The 21,838-nt window shown below is 41.3% G+C and overlaps 3 protein-coding genes across 4 annotated transcripts; 1 reads left to right on the forward strand and 2 right to left on the reverse strand.

The window, feature by feature from the left end:
• Window positions 1–72: 72 nt before the first annotated feature.
• Window positions 73–8,524, reverse strand: lin9 (lin-9 DREAM MuvB core complex component). Of its 2 annotated transcripts, none has more exons than XM_018694532.2 (15): window positions 8,450–8,524; window positions 7,152–7,184; window positions 6,551–6,642; window positions 5,773–5,886; window positions 5,255–5,385; window positions 4,745–4,870; window positions 4,410–4,567; window positions 3,252–3,385; window positions 2,918–3,046; window positions 2,277–2,378; window positions 2,100–2,180; window positions 1,870–1,995; window positions 1,560–1,742; window positions 1,248–1,345; window positions 73–1,094 (listed from the first exon to the last, which is right to left on the reverse strand). In XM_018694532.2, exons 1-15 carry the CDS (start codon window positions 8,478–8,480, stop codon window positions 989–991), a joined length of 1,644 nt encoding a protein of 547 aa, XP_018550048.1. In that variant the 5' UTR covers window positions 8,481–8,524; the 3' UTR covers window positions 73–988. The 2 variants fall into 2 exon arrangements, with proteins under 2 accessions (XP_018550048.1, XP_018550047.1); XM_018694531.2 differs by having other exon boundaries at window positions 2,277–2,381.
• Window positions 8,525–9,269: 745 nt separating this feature from the next.
• On the reverse strand, window positions 9,270–20,140 carry parp1 (poly (ADP-ribose) polymerase 1). The gene is made up of 23 exons (XM_018694507.2): window positions 19,882–20,140; window positions 18,350–18,512; window positions 17,743–17,858; window positions 17,435–17,649; window positions 15,476–15,566; window positions 15,239–15,355; window positions 14,812–14,988; window positions 14,458–14,620; window positions 14,188–14,328; window positions 13,806–14,045; window positions 13,595–13,660; window positions 13,355–13,487; window positions 13,008–13,203; window positions 12,779–12,907; window positions 12,498–12,581; window positions 12,191–12,313; window positions 11,952–12,080; window positions 11,735–11,833; window positions 11,471–11,623; window positions 11,169–11,296; window positions 11,002–11,063; window positions 10,733–10,847; window positions 9,270–10,062 (listed from the first exon to the last, which is right to left on the reverse strand). Exons 1-23 carry the CDS (start codon window positions 20,002–20,004, stop codon window positions 9,981–9,983), a joined length of 3,045 nt encoding a protein of 1,014 aa, XP_018550023.1. The 5' UTR covers window positions 20,005–20,140; the 3' UTR covers window positions 9,270–9,980.
• Window positions 16,248–17,428, forward strand: LOC108895603 (adenosine receptor A2b-like; the record flags this gene model as incomplete). Its single annotated transcript, XM_018694479.2, has 1 exon — window positions 16,248–17,428. A coding segment is annotated over one exon (1,116 nt), but the record flags the coding sequence as incomplete, so codon positions are not given.
• Window positions 20,141–21,838: the final 1,698 nt, after the last annotated feature.

The raw sequence follows: 21,838 nt of genomic DNA on the forward strand, positions 1-21,838 counted from the left end.
CTTTTGCTTGTAAGGAAAAACAACTATTGATTTGTTTCATCTGTTACGAAGACGAAGAAGTAGAAGACCAAATACAGCTTTGCAATATTATGTTTAATATAAAAAGACAGAAACATTTATATACAGTTGCCCTGAGGCACTCTCATATACAACTTTACAAAACTGAAAAAGGAGATTCTCTAGGAAAAAACTGTTGGCTTGAATATTCAGGGTTACATCAGTGATGCAGGCTTAGTGTAGGGGTAGTTGCAGCAACAGCCATGCCAAATATGGAAATGCTAAGATCATCTTAGGGAGTAAAAGGCATCAAAACCCCAGAGTTCTCCTTTATAAAAAATACCAAAATCTCTTTTCAGTGCACACAAAATTACAAAAGTCATTTCTGTATACACAGCAGAAATATTGACGATAGTTCTAATAATCAGATATTGTACAATTATCTACAATAAACAATTTTATAAAACATTCTTTAGCCTCCCCTGTGCTTACCATCAGCGGAGCAACAGAACACAACACTTAACAGGGGGAAACTTTAGAGATAGCAAAATATTGTTTCATAACCATACACATCTACTCAAAAATAAATAAATATGGACTATAAAAACTGTAAGAATCAATGTTTGGCACATGAAACCAATAAATAACCATTGAGAGTTTGGAGAAGTGGATTTGTGGCAAGAGAGTAGTGAAAGACTCTTTCAGGTTTGTGTTGAATTGAGTGCACAAACATTTTCATACAATAAAACGGGTGGGTAAAATACTTATGACATCCTCCCTCCCTTCAGAGCAAAGCTTCAGGAACGTGGGCAGAGCCGATTTCACTGGGACATCCGGATCCAGATCATGTGGAGGTGGTCTGTAACGTCCGCGCAGGCTTTTTGTTCACAGTCATGGTGAAGAGCACCATTTCAAAAGACAGAATTAAACAGACCACACGTTTGTTTGTGTGTGCATGCACCTGTGCGTGGTGAGGACGATCGCAGGTTGCTCAGACTGCATTGGTGTTGTTGGCAGCAAATGCATGGAGATTGCCCAGCTGGCTAAGGCCGCTCTGGATGTGTGCCACATGGATCTCAACGTTATTCTGGAAGCAACTGGAAAGACAAAAGAGATGATAATGTGAGTGATGATTAACAGGGAACCTGACTTACACAGTACCAGAGAAAATTTGCCATTGCTTCTACATGCAACACATTATGGACGATCATCCCATCCATTTGGGTGTATAGCAGTGTAGGTTCATTTACCTGAGGTTGGAGGGATCAATTGATGCCTTAATGTCATTAAGAGAGTCTGTTAGAGATTTGAACTCGAATGAATTCAGGTCTCCTCCATCTGCCAGACACTGAAACAAGCCGGAAGGTTAGATAAATAACTGGTAATCAAAGTGTCACTGTTTAACAAAAAAAAGAACTCGTCAACAAGATGTTTCATCACAAAAATACAAAAGAATGAACTTCAACCAGAATGCAAACTCATTGAGCATGTTCAGAGTCATCCTGACATGTTAAGAGCAGGAATGAAGGCAGACAGCAGCAGGGTGTTTATACAACCTCTACCTTGATCTGTAGGAGCAGAGCAGTAAGGCGGGAGATGAGGTGTGTGAGGCTGGGGTTTGTCACACTCTGCTGTCCGTCCTTCAGCGAGTTGCTCAGCTGCACCATCTGCTGGGCCTCTTCTTCACAACGCCGCCGCAGCTCTGTGGGATGGTCGGCTGGAACCATGCCTTGATCTGGAGCGAGCTGGACAGAAATGCATTGTTGATTCACATCTTAAACATTGTTTCAGATAGAACAGGGCATGAAATATCACAGACAGGCGTACTTTTCTGCACTTGAGTGATGTAACTGAAGTTATCTGCTGACTTACCTCACAGCAAAACTGCTGAACTTCATGCAGCACCTTGTTGAGATCTTTATTGAGCTGCTCCAGCTCAAGCACTGTGGTTGCATATCTCTTCTGGAAGTCTAGGTCAATAGGCATCGAGTACGACTTCTGAACACAAAAACACAGGAACAGTTTATGTAGGCTTGAAGTGTGCAACTCAGAAACATTTAATATAAACATTTAAGCTTTTCTTTTTTAAATGAAGACTGTACCAGTTTCTCTGCATCTGTGTTCATTTCTTTCAAGTGCTTGATGTGTTCTTTCTTGATCATGAGGATTTTGGACAGCCTTGTCTAATCATGAAAAACATAAGACAAAAAATGTGTTAGAACAAAGTGTAACAGAGTTTGAGGATGTCACCTTTTAGTTCTCCATTTGACAGTATTTACCACTTGGACCAGGAACTTGACAGGAAATCCTCCCAGAGTCTCTCCCTCAGCACCGGGCAGTTTGTTCCTCCATGGTGACTGGTTGATAAGCGGGTCATTGTCCTGCTTTGAAAAAAATAAAAATAAAATGGGACAATGGAGTCATTCATCTTGAATGGAAATCTAGAGGAAGAGATTTTCCATTTTTCTGAAGATTTGCTCTGTAGATTCAGTATGATACACTCTCACCCTGTCATTTGATTGACTTGTTTTCATTTATTTGCTCTTTCGCAGAAAGCATACAGCAGATAACATGAGAATTAGGTTAGGCTTAACATTTGACAGATGTTTTTGTGGGGAAATTTTAAATCCTTTTCAGTGATGACTTTAATAAGTATGACACTGCCTGATCTGTCTTCAATATACTTCTGCATGCATACATTTATAGCTGTCTTGGGATAACTGGCTTTAACTAACTAACTCTCAGAATAACTGACTGCCTGCCCAAGTAACTGTTGCAGTGAATAAATCTACTCACAGCCAAAGCATATTCAAACAAACAACAAGAATTAGTTACAACTGTGTGTCCTGGTCATGCTTTTATGGGGGCAAGTGTGATGGGACAACACATAAATCTGTCATTAGATGTATGTTCATATTACCATAAGGACAGGAGTAGTGGCGGATGGGTAGGGCCCCCTAGGTGGAGTCATGAGGTTTTGCATGTAGCGTGTTGTCCGGTGCTTCTGGGCAAAGGCTGAAATGGGCATGGTCTCATTGGGTTCATTGCTCTGGAAAATACAATCACCATAGATGCATAAGAATGTATCATGAAATTCCTTTAGTACAACTTTCTACAAACTTCTTGTTTTACAATTTTAAATTACACTGCATTGTAGTTTGTACAAGTGGGAAAAATAAAGGCTGACAAACTACAGTTGTTGCACATATAATCTCAAACACTAGTGGAGCTTATAGACAACTAGTTAATCTTACCAGGACTTCATAGTCAGGCACAGTGTGTGTCCCCAGACCACTGCGGTCAAAGGTGACACGATAGGTGGCAGCACTGGTGTCCACTGCATCAATCTGCCCCGTGAACAACCCATCGTGGACACCTCGGAGTCGAGCTGTTGAAGAAAAAACTGAATTGGTACTGGTAATATCATACATACCCGTGTGGGGCATCCATTGTCAGTAGAGTCCATCAAGTTTGGATTTCCACATCAGCTTAGTTTCAGTTAACTTTCTGTTAGATGGTTCCAGATTGTGACCAAAATGGTATGCAGCAATTTTTTGAGAGTGGGTGAATTTCACATGGTCAAATATATGTAAGTGCATGACGATCATGATGAGCATGATGATGGTTCCCTTCCCATATGGGTACTATGTTAGCCATTGTGGTTGAACGTGATACTTCTTTTTCTTCACAGGGTCAGTCTGCCTCTCCCTGCCTGCAGGTTTCATCATCAGTGTGTGTGTACGACTGAAACAATTCATTGAACTGTTACCGCGTTCCAAAGATGAAGCAGTCTGCAGCTGATTATTTTTAAAAAACAAAATGAGGAGAGGGAGGATGAGACTAGTGGAGAGGGAGAGCCAATAAGAGATCCCGGCTCAAAACAACTGATAATGAGTGTGGAGGTGCAGGAAGGGAGTGACTAACTGAACCAGTGAAGGAGAAAAAGTACCACTTTCAACCACAGTGGCTAACACAGTGCCTGTAGTTGCAGTACGAGGTGAATGCTATGCTATGTGTGTATTGTAGGCAATGTGGCTGATCCATGCAGGATGTAGGCAACTCTAAACTTATTACTGGGACAACACAGTTTAAGCTTGAAACTTTGAAGTTGCAGAACAGTTGAGTTGCTGTCAATCTTTACATCAATGCAAACTTAGACTCCTCTCTTGATAATTCTCTTATTTAATCATTCTATAGTCATAAAAATATGTGGTTGCTTGAAATGTTTGTGGTGAATTCAGGGATACGCCAAGTTTTTCTTGACAGAAAAGCAGGCAAATACTGAAAATTTAAACTGTGACCTAGTTTGCTTTGCAGGTCATTTAACTGCAATGATAACTACCACCTAACATTTTTTGGTCTGCCTTGTTGTAACTGCTGAAAGTGATGCATCTGCATTTCAGGCATCTCACCAGTGACTTTGGTTCCTATGATGAGAGGCAGGGGGATTTCATCAGGAAGGTCTTTGCAGTTCGACACGTCAGACAGTTTTCTTTGCTGCAGTAGGCGAATCTTCTGCCTCTTCTGTTTCAATGCTGCTATCTCTTCAGCAAAAAATGCTGATGAACACCTGGATGGGACAGAGGAGAATATTGCTTTAACACTATTTCCCTTCACAGCTAAAATCATTAGGAAACAATGTTATGAAAAATACAGTTTGAATTACTTTCAATATCAAAGAAAATTGGAAAAAATAATGCCATGAAACTGGTGTGCAGGAGCATTCAGTGTAAAAATCATGGCATACCGTCGAGGTTTCCCCATCAGTCTCCTGATTGTCCCCCATTCAACTCTTGTCAGCTTCCTTGTTTTCAGGTTGGGAAAAGACTCCTTGAGACACAGGCAGAATTCATTGTCACCCTCAAAAAGGGGTCTGGAAGAAAAGAGAAAAGTGACAAATATTTTTATAGAGAATTAGATCAACCACAAATGTATAGATAATCAAAAAGTCTTTAAAGCTTCTGGAAGTCTTGGTACAGTGTATTGTTAAAACATTATCCCAATATTACAGTTAAATGACTGACACACTTAACAACGTTAATAATTAGTGTAATTTAAATGTACATGTATCTATGGCTTTCTTCAGCATGAATTTAACACTTTATACAGAGAAGATAAACTGTACACTGTTTCAGCTTTGAGTTAAGCTCTTGTCTCTGCACCCACATAGGGACAAGCAGAGCTCAGACCACTTATATGTAGGCAGCCTAATTTCTTCTATCTTGTATTTATGTGTACCTGCTGAAGATCAAATTACCTGTCAATATTGGAATAGAACCACTCATAGATGCACCATTTGTGAGCTTTGGGTAGCTTTAGGAGGTTTCTTAATCTCAGCCCTATCTTCTGGGATGCCTTTTTATCTGGTGTCACCACATTAGAAAACTTCTGTGAAGACAAACATTAAAGCAATGGTCACTCCATATACAGATGTACATGCACCTTTCTACCAGCAAATCACTTGAAGACTTGAGACCAGATTACAGCATGCTGAGGATTGCATTCACATCTAACTAATTTTCAATGACAAGCAGCACATTCTGAGTGTGTCTGGCAGCTTCAACACATTCAGCGTGTCTTTACGTTTACTGTAAAGCAGCAAATGGAAATGCTAACAGAGGCTAAGGGTTACCATCGACCACAATCTCCTTGTTAAGTAACAAACTTGTAAACATTATAATATAGACATTTCAGTGCGTTTTTGGAAACATAATGGTACAGGACAAAGTATTACCTCCTTTCACAATCAATCTCTTCATGGTGTGCAGGTTTTACCTGTGGTGTGGTGGTGACCCTCTGACTCCTCCGAGGGGATCTGGAGGGGAGACGCTGCTGTGGCTGCTCATCTTCCTCCCGAAACAAACGACTCCTCTTTGAGCTCCGTGTGGGCTGGAGGGACAAATGTAGAAAGATGTTTATGAATAGAGACAATAATGCTGCAATAAAAAAAGCCTTTTCATACCAGGCACAAAGTTTTGTGTGCATTACTATTGTGTGATGTGCCATAAAAAATCTGAAATAGCTGATAAGAAAAATCAGACAAAAAAAAAAATATTATATGATGCAACATAAAAAAATCTGAAGTGAGGTGAACATGTCCACCTCCTGCACACAGTCACATATTGCTTTGGGATGACTGGGATGCAGTTTTGCACAACACTACCTCCTGAAGTGTAGAACAACTGTTTCCAGAGGAGTCCCAGACAGTGCCACTGACATTCAGAAATAGTATCTACTACTTTATTTTGGTGCAGATGGATAAGACAGTTGCCAAGAAAACACTTGGCTGCAGTTGATATGATCATCAACGGAGAGTGACCACACAATCAACACCATCAACAACACTTCTATATCAAACAAGAGCCCTTTAATTACTGAGTAACATACAATGTCATTCAGTTATTGTGAACCTGAGTTTTGTGTTGTGCTTTTTGCATCACGTTAGCTAACTTCTTGGTTTAAGCTTACAAATTATATAAGTATATAACAGAAGCTCCTCTATTGCCTCCTCTTTACAAGTTTAAAGATGACAACCTAACATTATGTCTCTTACCGTGTCCATTGTGAGGGAGGAATGTCGTCCCCTGGTGTTGTGAGCTCTTGGGAAGCTGTTCTTTTCATTCAGAGTGTTGGACAAACTACCCTCTGTATAGGAAAAAACAATGCATTTATTCAAAATAGTGACCCTAGTAAGACCTACTTGCTATCAAATGTTGGACTAAAACTATTTCCAAACCACAGAAGATGTAAATGAATTTCCCACACACAAAGGAAACTGGAATAAATTATTTTCTTACAAGTTTTAATGCACAAACATTTATCATTGCAAGTAAAGGGCCAAAACCGAAATGAAATTGTTTCCACTGTATCCACGACTGCACTGTAAGCTTGTTATTATGGCAGGCCATACAGAAGTCTAATCCAATGAAGGACTTAAGATTGCTGACCACATTTAAAAACCAACCCTACAGCATACAGTATGTCAGCCAACACACATACAGACATGATAAAATCACAATCATCTTCACTGAATCATCTGGAAATGTTTCAGAAAACAAGGAATTACACTGCAGTTTCCAGCAGCTCCCAACGTACTTACACACAGTGCCAAAAACAAATGAGGAGAATGACAGACAGGGAAACTGCCCACATACCTTTTAGACTGACAAGTGCCTCTGCTGAAGAGCCTGGGGAAATGGAAGAATTGTGCTGCATCAATCTACAGTATTACACTAAAACACATACTTTCAGTTGTCAGTTTATTAGGAACACCTAGGTAAAACTAATCAAAGTCAAATTGAATCAGTCGAACACAATGATCCTGCAATGACTCATATCTTCATTAAGCTCATAATGTTCAGTTCTTATTGAAACAGTTGAAAAGGTGTTGATTCAACTATGATCATTTAGGAGGATGTAGTCTGTAGCCTATCCTGACTGACCTGAATGGGGTGGACAAAATAATAGGAACACCTGCCAGCAAAATATTATATGTATTACATCATACTAGTTTTAGCTAGATCATAATGAACTGAAAACTGTGTGTATTACTTTAAGGACAAAATGCTGTAAATATTTTACTAACCATGTCACTGTGATGAGAAAGATAATTGGGCCGTGCTTTCTAGTTTTAAGTAAATACGATACGTTTATTTTGGTTCAAAGAAAGCGTCCGTAAAGAGCAGACGTCTACGAGTCTTTCAGACACTGACAGCTGCCTGCCAGGTTAAACTGAGGTTAGATATAGTGAATGCTAACGCCGTCGGTTAGGCCTTTAACCCCAGTTTGAGCTGTCAAGCACGGGTATAACGTCAGCTGCCCAAATCATATTTATAAAAAGAGCTGAACAAGCTAACGTTGCAACCCAGAGATAATATTCAGTTACATTAACTACGTTCACGTCGAGTAACATGACTATTTCAAGCGTTAACTAGCCAAATAACTTGGCTGGTTTCCATTCACCAGCTTGTCAAAATGACATATAACGCGTTACCATGTAACCTTAACCAGCGCTAACTACCGTTAAATATAAGGAAGGTGTCACGGAAGACTAAAAAACTATAACCAGAAAAGCGGGTCGCTAGTGGCTAGCGTGTGTACTTTGTCAGTAGAGACGTTAAACCAGTCCTTTTGTTATTACTGCGTACGATGTAGGGTTAGCAGACGTTAGCATGTAGCTAAGCTAACGTTATTTGTTTACCCAGTTGGGCTAAAGTAACTTGCTCAACTCCTACATTAGCTATGGTTAGCCTCTCCTGCTAACAAGCGTTAGCTAACCTGGACAAACCGGTATCTCTTAGCGTCTAAAAATGACTTTACAAACTCTACCCCAAACTTACGATTTCCATTATATGAACAATCATAGCAGCTTATCACCAAATATGTATTTTACCAGCACCGGGTCGTTGTGTGTTTACACTGCAAAACTCCTTGAATTTGTGTTGTTACTCACTCTCGTCTAACAGCTGGTCCATCTCCGCCATCTTGAATTAGCCGCGCCGCTTTTTCAAAGACCTTGTCAAAATGCATTCTGGGTCGGGACGCTGTCTGGAGGGCGATTTGAGAAATAAAAATCCAATAATTTACTAAACCGGTGGTTGGAGAATCCATTTGTTTTACATGTTCACACACACAGTCATATTCACTTAATATAAATGCAACTTTCCGTACTAAATGTTGACAGAATTGCTTGGAAAACCGTTTCATATCGAAAACTAGACTCAGAATGGGCACACAGCAGCAGCCCTCCATTGTTTTATACAACACCAGTTATTGGCAGCTATTTGATTTTTCTTCATTGTTTGGGAGAGGGTGTGAATGTTTTATTCGAATTTTATTCCCCTCCAGATGCAAGTTGTTGCTTTTACCTAGAATTATGCACAGCGCCAGGAAATCATACCAAGTATAAAAATTGTCCTTAATGGAAAAACACAAGCATCTTTCAGATGGGAAACTATGGTGGTAAATACTCCTTATCTCTGTGTATATAGGCAGGAAGGTTTCTAATGGTTAAAATATCACCAGGAAGTTTTTTATATACAGTCTATGATTGTAGGCAGTCCCTGGACTCATAAATATCTCTGACCCTGACCTTTGACCTGCTGAAGGTAGACAAAGGAAAAGAGAAAGTCCTTAAAGAAACAAATCATCACATTAGTTTGAAAAAGTTGCAGATTTATAATCATTTCCCCACCTACACCAAATCCAAAAACTTAAATAGGCTCTAACATGCAGTACAAGAAAATACAAGGATTTGCAAACAGGCAAGAAAGTTTCTCTCAATCTTTTATTTTGAGGTAAGCAAGAAAAACACTAGGAAAAAGTGTATCGCACACCATGGCAGTTGTTTCTTTAACAGAATACTTTGCATAAACATGAACTACATTGTTTATTTGTTTTTTAAATTTTGGCAAGGAAGACGGCTTGAGGGACAAACAACAAAACACTTACAGTATTTACAGGTCAAACCTTGTACAGTATCTGTGAACCCAACAGTCTACAAAATGTTCATCTTAGTGGATATTTTCTGGGGAACCTTTGCAAAATATAAACACTGGTTTGTGTATGTCTGTTTGCAGTACTATGCTTTATTAACTACAGACTTATTAAAGAATGAAGAAATAAGATCCTTGTCAAATTCAAGAATACCACAAGACAGAAAGCTAACATTTCTGATGTTCATCTCTAAACCAGAACCTTTCTATGCAGTATGCTCCGTGCTGCAACTACTGTATTGAGCTGTGATCTGCAGTCTTATGAGTCTGAAGTAGGTATTTAAGTACCTAATGCACTACTAAGGAAGGCTGGCAGCTAGTAAACCTGATGAAAAAGCAATAAAGTGACTAGAGATTTCCAATGACCATTGGTATGGTATAGCATTGCTCCTTTGCCAAACGTCTTCTGTTGCAGAGGAAGAAGCCCTGGCGTTTGGAGGCAACAGTGGTCTTTTGTTTTCACTGAAGAAGGTTCAGACACCGCCCCTCTCACCACAGGGACGTCTGGTAGTTAAACTTGATCTTCAGGAGATACTTCATGTTTATCTGCGCTACATCATACACAATGTACCTAGAGGAGCAGCGGTTAAGGACAATAGAGGCCATACAGATAATATTACCAAAACTGTGAAAAAAGAGGGCATTTCATACAAATTACATACACTAGAGGTGAATGAAAATAGATGATTCACAGTTAGAAATCATTTGTTAAATAACTCTTACCGGCCTGAGGAAATCTGGTTAGGACAAGATAGTACACCACCACCAAACAAAGAGGTTTCAACCCCTGTTTTTATTTTTGTCCTGTCACAAAATCATAATTTAGTGGCTACCAGTTTATGTGATTTATGTGTTAGTTTATGTCAGGACAGTTAATTTCATCCAGGTATGGTGCCTCAGAGTGGTCGACATCATGATCAGGAATTTGGAAAAGAATCTTTCTCACCAGAAAAGATAAGCTACATGACTCTAAGTAATAAGAGTCATGCTGTGAGATCTTGGCAGAGTAAGACTGAGAGCACAGCAATCGAAGCTCAACCTTTACAAGTTAATGGACACAAATTCAACTTGAGTCAGCTTATTCAATACCAAGAAAAAAAGGCAACAACGTTTTTGGCTCTGCACATCCTCTACACACTACTATTAAAGAATGAATTAAATGATAGAGCAGGAAAAAAGTAGAGCCATTTGGTAAAATTATTAGCAAAATCACAAACCAGGAGACAAATATGAAAGGATACTCATTGTACAGTAGACTTGTGTCATCAATGTTAGTGTGGACTCCTTTTCCCAGAGGCACTTGCACCCCATCTAAAGAGGCAGCAGCACTTGGATCAGGAGCAGTTCTACCCAAACCTGAGAAGAAAAAGAAATGTTAAAGCAAAGATCTGAAGAGGAACGGAAACCAAACCTCTACATCAAATTATGAAACGGCATTGGAGTCCCTGAATTATTAAACAATAATACACTGTCAAATTATTGTATTCACACACTGCCATCAGTTTCTCACCTTTAACACTGTGTTTGCCCTTAGGTAATTTTGTAATGTGGGAGGCCTTCTTCAGTTCATGCCTGCAGTGAAAAGCAAGACATATTAATTTACAATTTACATCAGAGACATATTTAATGAGACACACAAGAAAAGGTCGATATATAGGTAGTTTTTGAAGAACTCACATGTTGCCAAGGGCAACCTCAGCCAGCAGTATGAGGCCAACAGGGTCTGACTGGGAGGTGTGACAGTAGTTTGCACTCTTGGACACCATGTCAGCAAAGTACACACCTTTGCCAAACATGTAACCAGTCTGGAGAAAATGAAGCAAAACAGCAGTGTGACACAAGAGAAAATGAACTTAAAACATTACAAAACACAGGTATTTACGAATGAGGGAAGCATCAATACGCCATTACTAAGAACACATGGCAGTGCATCTTTTGGTTCCCCCACAAACTTAAAACTAATTGCAAACACAACGCACCACTGGGGCCTCTGGAGGGGCGATACGAAGACCCTGAGACAGGATACCAGCGTAGTTGGTGGCGCGCGAACCGTGCCACAGTAGCTGGCGATTGTGTAGCTCCTCGAAAGGACGGTATCTCTGGCGCTCTCCCTCACGAACAATCTTAAAGATCTGATAGAAGATAAAAAGTTGATCATTCATCAACAAACACTTAAACTTACAGCATTATATCCAAATAAAGCACTTGTCTTGTTAAAACCATTTTCCCCAATAATGACTTACTTCTTGCACTTCCAGTGTGTAAGTGTTGTGCGTAGCAGCGTGGGTGTTCTTAACATATTGCATAATGATCTCAGCCTCGTTTGTGTTCTTATCGACAACCTGTGAAATGAACACATCACATACTGTAGTCTTTCCATTGAGTGAGCGAGCAGAACGTGATTCTCATTAGAGAAAATGATGTTGCACACCATTCAAAACATAAGGTTACACCACTCACCTCGATCTTGGTTTTGAGTTTCTCATAGTTGATGTCGATGGGATCGTTCTCGTTATCCTGGGCCCCTCCTCTCAGCAGACTGTATGCCACTTCAATATCCAACAGGTTGTCCAACATCTGAACTTTAGCCTAGACAGTGATGGATGCAGATGTATTTATCAGTCTACACTGGGCTTATCAGTGAGATGACAAAACAAGAGAAAATTGTACAGTATGATACAGTATGTGTGTGCCCTTACCTGAATGTAGTCCAGGTTGCTGAGCAGTGGCGGTTTCTTCATGCCAAAGTCATGAGGTATCAGGGTGTAGAAGCGATTGGAGAGATCCAGTATCTGCGCCTCTGGCACACCATCTGACACAGCCTACGACGAGAAAGGAAAAATATACTTAATGTAATTATTAAAGGACTGAGTGATATATGATCCAATCACTGGCCAGGCAGACTACTGGTAATAATGACAGAAATTCATCACAAGAGTCTTTGTGAATTAAAGGGAAGAGTTGAAACATGGGATGGCCCTGCAGGAGGAGCTGTTGGTTACTGACCTGCTGTACTTCAGTGAGAAGAGCGTAGGCACTCTGGATCTGCCTCTTACTCAGCTTTCCAAGAGGCATCTTTTGAAGGTCAATCTGAAAGCACAATGGACACACTGGGGTTGCACTGATACTACTCTCAAACTGTAGAAAAATCAATGCTGATAGAAAAAAAGTTGGATGCACTAGATGTTGGATGTTCTTCCTCTACAAAACAAGCATGTGTACTTGAGAAACGGATGCATGATTTTATATTTACCGCTATCTTTCAGTTAAGCATAGTTAAATCCTACCTCAAACTCCACCATGGCCTTCTTCATGCTCTCCACATCAAAGATCATCTTAATCAGCTCCTGGACTGGTTTGGCCAGCTTGGACTTGGTGCCAGCGGTGGCCGTCAGCCTCTTCACTGCCTCCTCATCCTGCCCAGCAACATTAAGAATTACACGTAAAAATAAAAGCCAGTGAGGCAGAGTAAATTCACCGTGGGATGTCTACAGGTTTGTGTGTGTTTGTGCGCACCTGTCCATAATCAATCTCTAGTGGGTAGAACTTGTTGGGATATTTGGTGAAGTTGGAGGAGCCCCAGTCATTGCCCGTCTTCTCCTTGTAGACACCCAGGAAGTTGTCCAGGGCAGAGTTTTTGTCATGGAACTTGTCCAGCTTGTTGCCTCCAATGGTGGTACCCACTCTGCCCCATGACCTGAACACCCAGTACCTGCACATAGATCATAGATGGGCAGTGTAGGAGATGCATGTTATAATACCACTTAACATAAAATCATGTTACAAGTCAGGTTTGGGTCTGTTATCTCTCTATCTCTTCTTTGTAATAGCATTTACCCTATGTCCAAAAGAGGTGAAATTACCTTTTCTGTACATCATCCTCCAGCAGCTGCAGTTTATAGTAGGAGTTAGTTCCTCTGACAATGTCCACAAGGCCCAGCGTGGCACTATACATCTTCCCACTCTGCTCCAGGACATGAGCACTGTTCTCCAGACCTACAAAAAAAAAAAAAAAAAAAAAAAAAATCAAACTCGCCAATCAAATTCAGAGGATAGAAAAGGACAGATAGACAATTTTTCCAATGCAGAGTACTTGTAAGTACCTGAATCTGGATCCACAGCAGCTCCTCCTTTAACTGTGAGCTTCATCTTTTTGGCTTTGCTACCACCTGCAATAGTGTAGATGCAATTCTTTATAAATACACACAAAGAGCAGAGCAAAAAAATGTATGACATTTAGATAAACAGCTATTAGCGCGTGCATTAACAACAGCATTTTCATAACCACTAACCACAGCAACAAATATCCTTTACCTTCCTCCTCCTTCACTCTCCCTGTGCTCTTGGTAGCCAGTGCTCCAGACTTGGAGGCCGCAGACGGAGCCTGAGCCTCGACCTTGACCTCAGCGCCCCAGGGTGAGATGGCGTGCAGGGAGACCAGCTCCTGGATAGCTTTTCCCGACGACTTGATGTCTGTGAGGAAATCCTCAGAGACCACGCGCACGCCGGCATCCCTAACCTCCTCCATTTTCTTACTCATCTTCTCCACCTCCTCTGTTAAAAGATGAGGACGACGAATGTGTTGGAAGTGTTACATTACTCACTATTCTTAGTGTGGATGAATAAGCTTTTAAATGTGACTGAGGGCACTTATTGTCCCACATATTAGTTCTCCCATTATTGAATCCTTACTCACTCTTGGTGCTGAGGCAGAGAGAGGCTTTACTGGCTGTGCCAGTAATCTTTCCACCCATCTCCTCCACAGCAGCCTTCAAATCGTCCTTGTTCTTGGTCAGCTTACCCACAGCCAACAGTTTCATACCCGTCAGAGGTTTGTCTATGGACCCAAAATACATATTACATTACTTATAATTTATGTAACCAATTTATTTAAGACATTTATGTATCATTTTTTACACAAACTTATATTTTCAGGGTATTAACACATTCAGGTTTCCTCTCTCACCCGAAGGTGCTCCCTCTGGAAGTCGTTCCATCGGGGCACTGGATGCGCTGGCCAGTGGTTTGGCTTTGGCTGCTGCTTGGGTTTGGTTGGGAGCCTCCTTGGGGTAAACTCTGTCCTGACGCTTGAACTTGAATTTTTTCAGGAAAGGAACCTCATTGAATTCCTGAAACGACAAACCAGGAGTTGTTAAATGTAGAGCTTTTATTAGCTGCCCTCCACTGAGTTGATCTAAGCACACTGTCAGCTACAGCATGCACTGAAAGGACTCGCTTCCTGAGCGCTGCTCACGGGCTATTACTAAAACGAACTCTCTAAAAAAGAAGCAAAGACAGTCCTGAAATGGAGGTGACCTACCTTGGGGATGACCCAGTCCTTGCGTACAGGTGTTGCCGTTTTGAAAACACACTTTGTCCAAGCTGAGATGTCTCCTGTGCAGTAATAAGCATCACCCTTGAATACCAGCTGACCCTTGCACTCCTTACAGGCCTCAAGAGCACCAAACGCCATACCGTCGGCCAGGCAGTCAACCACCTGTTGATTACACGATGACACTTGTCATAAAATACACAAAAAATGTAACTGTAGTTGGCACAAGGAGGACTCTGGCTGTCATTTAAATAGGTTGTTAAATGTACAACAAAAGCAAAAATGATTAAATAATGGGAGTCTCTTTTGCACCATATTTTGTACAACTCTAATGCGAATATACAGTGATGTGATCTAATAAACCACAAACATTAAAATCAGATCTGAAAAATGAGATGAGCTGAGGTTCTCTTACATTGGACTCTCCAGAGGGAACCTCCTGGCCATTTGCAATCAGCAGCTCCTTCATGTCATTGATTGAACAAAACTTCCTCAGCTTGTCCTTGATTCCCCAAATCAGCTGGCTTTGGTTCTGTGGACGCATATAAACACACACAAAAAAAGACAACCACATATTAAGAGCATGGATGCCACATATAATCTGACATTTGTTCCAAAATGTAAAATAAAAAGGGGACATATATAAAGGTACCTTCAACTGATCGTCCAGCTTTTTCTTCTCTTCCTCTTCTTCCTTCTTCTGTTTCTTCGATACTCCATCCACCTCGTCAGATTTACGCTTTCTGTAAGAGCAAGCACAAGTTAAATAAAGTTTCTTCCAAGCTTTTTTTTTTGTTTTCTAGAAGGTGGAAAAAAACATCCAAATTAACTTCCTAATCGAGGTCAGAGAGGAACACAGGAGGATAGCTGAGATTAGGAACAAACAAGCCTGAATCTGACACCTTTATTCATTAAGCAAACTCTTCGGGGCCCCATCAGTTAATGGACACACACAAACACAAGCTGGTACATGTCTCCACAGTCCCAGGTGTCTGTGCTGATATCACCCATCCTGCCGTGACGAGACAAATTTATTAGCCCCCCGCTGAGACCCGGTCACACACCAGCAATGCGTGTTTCAGTTAATGACCACAGTGGGCCTCTGTTGGATCCTTTGCAGCGCCGAAAAAACACGACAAACATCCCTTATCTGACAACGAGTGACATCATGGGGGAAGAAGGGATTTTTTATAAAACAGCGTCTTCCAGTCTTACTCAGACAGAGGTGTTCATGTGATCTTTCATGTGAAAGCAGACAAACTAAATCAGGATCTCTGCTGGAGGTGTGACGATGGAGTCCTTTGTTTCTTGAGGAACGGTACATTTATTAGACAGGACCATACCACTGTGGACTGGTGAGTAATTTTACTGCTTTCATGCATTTCATCACCTGTCTGAGCAGTTCAGCTCGACCTCTAACTTGAATCTTATTTCTCCCTTTAGGACAACTATGGAAAACACATTGTTGCTCCTCTACCCTCTTCAGCAAACTAGAAACTCATCCCATCTATCCTCCCCTCTACCAGAACTCTTCTTCCACCTCCTCCTCACCGTCTCCTTCATCTCCCCCTGCCAACTTGGTGATTTCTCCTAATGTTGCGTACATGGCGGCCGAGCTCGTCATCGCTTTCCTCTCCACGGTGGGCAACCTGCTGGTCTGTGTCGCCGTGGGCCTAAACCGCAAGCTGCGCACCGTCACCAACTACTTCCTGGTGTCGCTCGCCATTGCCGACATCTGCGTGGGCGCGATCGCCATCCCCTGCGCCATCCTGACCGACGTCGGCTTGCCTCGCCACAATCTCTACCTGTGTCTCCTCATGCTGAGCGTCCTGATAATGTTCACCCAAAGCTCCATCTTCAGCCTGCTGGCGGTGGCCGTGGAGCGCTATGTGGCCATCTTCATGCCCTTTCGCTACCAGGTCCTTATGACGTCTCGCAACGCCGTGCTGGTCATCCTCGCCACGTGGCTGCTCGCCTTTCTCATCGGGCTCGTGCCCCTGATGGGCTGGCACAAGACGCCGCCCGACTCGGGCTACTGTTTCTTTGTCTTGGTGGTGGACATGACCTACATGGTCTATTTCAACTTCTTTGCTTGTGTGCTGACTCCCCTGGTGATCATGTTCCTCATCTACGCCCAGATCTTCATCATGGTCAAGCGGCAGGTGAAACGCATCGCATGTGAGCAAAGCTGCAGAGGGGAGAGGCAAGCGAGAGCCACGGCGACCATGCGCCGCGAGATGAAGACGGCCACTTCGCTCTTCCTGGTTCTTTTCCTCTTCACAATCTGCTGGATCCCGCTCCACATAATCAACTGCTTCCTCCTGCTGTGCCCACACTGCCCCGTGCCGCTGGAGCTGCTGCTCACCGCCATCATCCTGTCACATGCAAACTCTGCCGTCAACCCCTTCCTGTATGCCTACACGATGACAGCTTTCAGGGACACCTTTAAAGCAATTTTCTTGTGCTACAGGACAGTGGGAGACAGGACTGGCGGTGATGACAGAGAGGGTGCAGCTGTCCAAAATGCCCACCAGACCTGACCAGGTTTGTGATCCCAACACTGAACGTTGCACAAAAAATATGATCTCTTGTTTTGTTTTTTTTGTCTCACCCTTCAGATTTGACAGCAGGAAGCCTCTTCTTAAGCTCTTCCTTGTCCTCAGCCCGTAGCGCGTTGAAACCCTTCAGCTGAGCGGCGGTGTATTCAGGTTTGAAGGCCAGCTCCTCCCTGCGACTGACGAAACACGCCGTGTGGTACCAGCGGTCAATCAGACCCAGCTGGGGCTTCTCTGGGTCCACAGTTTTCTTGGACACACGAATCTGATCCTAAAGGAGAGGCCAGACGATCAGAAGCTTTCGCAAAACAACTGACATATGATCCAACTAATACAGAACTTATAAGAAAAACTGGCTGCTAACCTTTTCTATTTTCTGGTCACAGCCTTTGCACGTGCTGCGGTTCGACTTGGCGTATTCCACTGCAAAGTCATTCAGTGTCTTCTCCCCTTTAGCTCCGCTCTTCTGGTCCCCTTTTCCTACAAGAAGAAAAATATGCAATTTTTAAGTCATCCTTTTTAATCAAGTCACAAAAATCTGTATGTGAGAAAAAATTGTGAAGATGAATGATATTCAGTCACGAGGAAGCAAATTTATCTCAAACTTCTACATTCATCCAGAGATCCAGAGATGTACAAAGTATTTTCTACAAACTTGTGTTTGATTTTTTTCCTTATAAAAGTAAAATCAATGACTGCTATAAATGTTCACATCGGAGCTGACAACAATTTCTTTCTCACATCTCAGTGATTTTTACAGCGGTATGGAAGAATTTATTCTCTGCTTGCTGTGACTTGCTGCTGCACTGCACTTATCAGTGATGTCTATCACTACACCTGTTTGATAGGAGACATTTCCTCTGTAATTGAATCATGTAAAATGCTATAAGCTAAGTTTGCCAATCAGGTAGCACATAAAAGATGAAGTCAGCTGCTCAACTGATATATGAAAATATAAGTAGAGTACTGACCTCCAGCAGCTCCACCACTTTCAATGGCCTTTTTGACCTTCTCCTGGTCTTCCCAGCGGAGGTCAGAGTACCCGGCGATGTCAGCAGTGGACTGAGCTGCTGCTCGCTGCCAGAAGCAAGAGAAGTGGTGCCAGTGTGGGACCTTCCCATCAAACATGGGGGACTGGAAGTCAAAGAACAGTTTACAGTGAAGTAGTGGTGATTTGGGATGGAAACCACAAACAACAGACATAAATGTTAGAGGATCCCTCTGTGGGACATGTCTTCGTAGTGGCTCACCAGTAAAGATCTGGGGGACATTTTGTATGACCATTCCCGGACTTGTGAGGTAAAATCTGTATTTTGTATAAATCATTTATATCGTATTTTATAAAACAGATAACAGTGTAGTATTTGTGATGCTTAAAGCAAGTTGTATGAGGATTACTATAATATCTAAAAAGTAGAACCTTATGGGAGGAAGAATTTACCTAAAGTCAAAAAAACAATACAAGCAGGGTTGATAATGTCGACATTGATAATGTTGCTTTAGTCAACCAACTGTGTGATTTAGGCGAGTCTGAAGGTTAAATCTATTTTATAGTTTTTCACTCATTATGTGATGTTATAAGGGCTACACTTTATATTGTTGTGCCCCTCATCGCTGGTAACTTCCTCCATTAGGGTAATTATAAAAAACACTGAACTGTGTTTTGTGGCAGATTTATTTGTAAAGACTGAGAGAGATTATTTTTTTTCTTGCATAAGTAAGAAGTTTGTTGTTGTTTCTTACACTTTCATGGGGGCTGGGCAGAAAGAATGAGGAAGACTTTCAACACTAACAAACGTGAGACACATGTAATTTGATTTATATTTATGGAGTGCAAATATATGTTCTCTATAAAGTGGACAAAAACGGTTTATGAAAATATTGCCATTCACTAAAATGAAACAATAAAGTGATGAGAGTGTCCTGTGCCAGTGCTGACTTGTGTCAAACAGATTCATTCTGACTGAAGTCAAGTGATTGGAAATCTGGAGCTGCTCCACAGGCCATGAATAAGGAAGCTGACTGAAGGTTTCTTAACATTAGCTACTCGCTTAATTAATTCCCCGCAGGGGAGCAGCAGTTTTTAACAGATTGGTATTGTTGCTGTAGTGATTTAGTCTTTCCATGTGGATGCAGATACTTTAAACAGCTCCGCGTCTTTAGGCAAAACAACCTCAAAATGAATCACAAATGTATCAGTAAACCTCACTTCTGTGAACAACAGGATGCATAACTGCGACAATCCGACACTAAGAAAGGCTCAGCGGCTCTTTGTGAACAAAACTCAATAGACAATGTCAGCCATTTAAATGCTAACGAGGGCCTAACCTACTGAACTGAAACCACAATATAAACTGCGTATTCACATTCTCCAGTTAGTTGACTAATACTCACTATATCCACAGAATAAATGAGCTAATTTTCACGACAGGACCGTGGTCATTAGCGCAGCTAACGGAGCAGGTTTCTTCAGATAAAGTGACTCCAGACGTCGCTACGTTACCTGCACCATGATGGCCATCCTCAGCGAGTCTTTAGCTATGTTTTCTTTGCATTTCTTGCACGATGCACGGCCGCTTTTGGCGTATTCCGCCCTGTACAGCTTGTCCTCTTGAGAATCTGCCATACTTCTTCAATATTAAAGCAAAAAACTGAAATGAATCGACTGTGAGGCGAACTTTCTCCGGGATGACAAGGAGGAACAGTGGCAATCAATGCACACATACACACAGGCGGAGAGAGGCGAAACCCCGCGTGCCTGTAGGGACGCCACGAAAGAAGAGGTCTCACTCTGTCGATGTTTCCGGACACCAACAAGTTACCGATAAGCATCAGCAGCTCTTTTTAACAATTAGGCGAATCACGGCCTCAGTTTTCTAAATTAAATGACCAGTAGTCGTCTGTGGAGGCCCATTTCCGTCAATGTGAAGAAAAAAGATCCTGTAATTCCTTATAATGTTTTCAAAATAATGAAAGTCTCTCATTTTTGAGATACTAAGTCACCAAGCTCCCCTAAAGACTTGACTTTAGACTTGAAAGCAAAAATAACTAAATTATTTTTAATTTAAGTCAAATTAACCTCAAAATGTAATGAATGGATAACCATAACTATATCCTGGCAGTGCAGAGACACTGAAACAGCATTTAGACGCAGCTACAGTGTAAGACATTTGAAATACTCTATATATAAGTCTACATGTGTATCATGTCTGGTTCATGTATAAGGATTATTAGATGCCAGATAATTTGATTTGTTCGTTGTGGATGCTCCAGCATCTGCCTCTTAAAAAGTCCAAGAAATATAAATCTTTCAAGCTAGAGAGTGATTCATCTTTTATGATAGACGATCAGTGAGCTGGCCTTAGAATACCCGCGCTCCTCGCAGCCAGAATTAATCGAGTCGAGAAAAGTCGTTCATCTCATGATTCTAGACCGGAGACTCTGTATATTAAAAGTTGTCACTTGGTCTGGGCCTCTAGGTGAGTCGTGTTGTTGACCAGTTGATGGTACGGGTGATGTGCTGGGTTTGTGGAGGCTGATTCAGTTTGATGCTTTCTTCACAAATGATGAATAACTGGTTTATATAACAACACTAACAGTCACCAGACATTCAGCCAACTCTCAGACCTTCAACAATTGACATTTATTTATTTATTTAAACATTTATCATTTTTCTAAATGTATCACCTTCTTTACATGTTTATATTAGTATAATTTTTCCTCATTTATTTACATCTTTACATTTATTTATCCATCCATCCATTTCAGCATTTACAACCTCCTAGAGTTTGTGTTGAGGTCAGCTAATCCACATTGTTTATCTCACAAGTAATTTGAGAGGGATTTCAGACATTAAAAATACATTTAAACACTTTAATTGGATGAATTGGAAGTGCGTGAGGAAACTGGAGTACCCAGAGAAAACCCAACAGCAACACGTGTCAGGTTGATGTGATATTGACTGTGCGGCCCTATACAGCAGGCTGCAAGGCTGCAAATAAGGACAGAAGTACTGTATGTCACCTGAAATTGAATTTGTTTATATTTGAATGTGAATGAATCTGAAAAGCATTATTTGTATAAACCACTGACAGATGAGGTGACCAACCACAAACCAAATTCAAATATATATATCATTTGAATTCAGGAGAGCCTGACGTTTGGTCAGGGCCGTAGAGTGTGTGAGAGAACTAATCCTGATTCTGGGAAAGTGTGGGGTTGAAGAGTTTAGAATTCTAGAAACCTATACTCTAGATTTCTAGAATCATTCAATCCTAGAATCCACACACACACACACACACACACACATATATATATATATATATATATATATATGGTCTATATTTCCTATGCTAGTGGCTGGATATGGTAGATTTCCATTCAAGCTGTGGGTGCAGCTAGAGTGTTGGTTTACTTTACTACTCATTAACACAGAAGGTTGAGTTGGGTTTAACACTAAT

The sequence above is a fragment of the Lates calcarifer genome, linkage group LG7_1, assembly GCF_001640805.2.
Source record: "Lates calcarifer isolate ASB-BC8 linkage group LG7_1, TLL_Latcal_v3, whole genome shotgun sequence".
Lineage (NCBI taxonomy): Eukaryota > Metazoa > Chordata > Actinopteri > Centropomidae > Lates > Lates calcarifer.

Coding starts and splice junctions, on each gene's coding strand:
- lin9 (XM_018694531.2), bottom strand. CDS start 8,480: ATGGCGGAGATGGACCAGCTGTTAGACGAGA. Junction 3,386..4,409: donor CATAGGAACCAAAGTCACTG/GTGAGATGCCTG, acceptor TTTCTTCAACAG/CTCGACTCCGAGGTGTCCAC. Junction 2,382..2,917: donor CCACTACTCCTGTCCTTATG/GTAATATGAACA, acceptor TTTTTTTCAAAG/CAGGACAATGACCCGCTTAT.
- parp1 (XM_018694507.2), bottom strand. CDS start 20,004: ATGGCAGATTCTCAAGAGGACAAGCTGTACAGGGCGGAATACGCCAAA. Junction 18,513..19,881: donor GGATGGCCATCATGGTGCAG/GTAACGTAGCGA, acceptor TTTGACTTCCAG/TCCCCCATGTTTGATGGGAA. Junction 14,621..14,811: donor AGGACTGGGTCATCCCCAAG/GTAGGTCACCTC, acceptor TTGTCGTTTCAG/GAATTCAATGAGGTTCCTTT.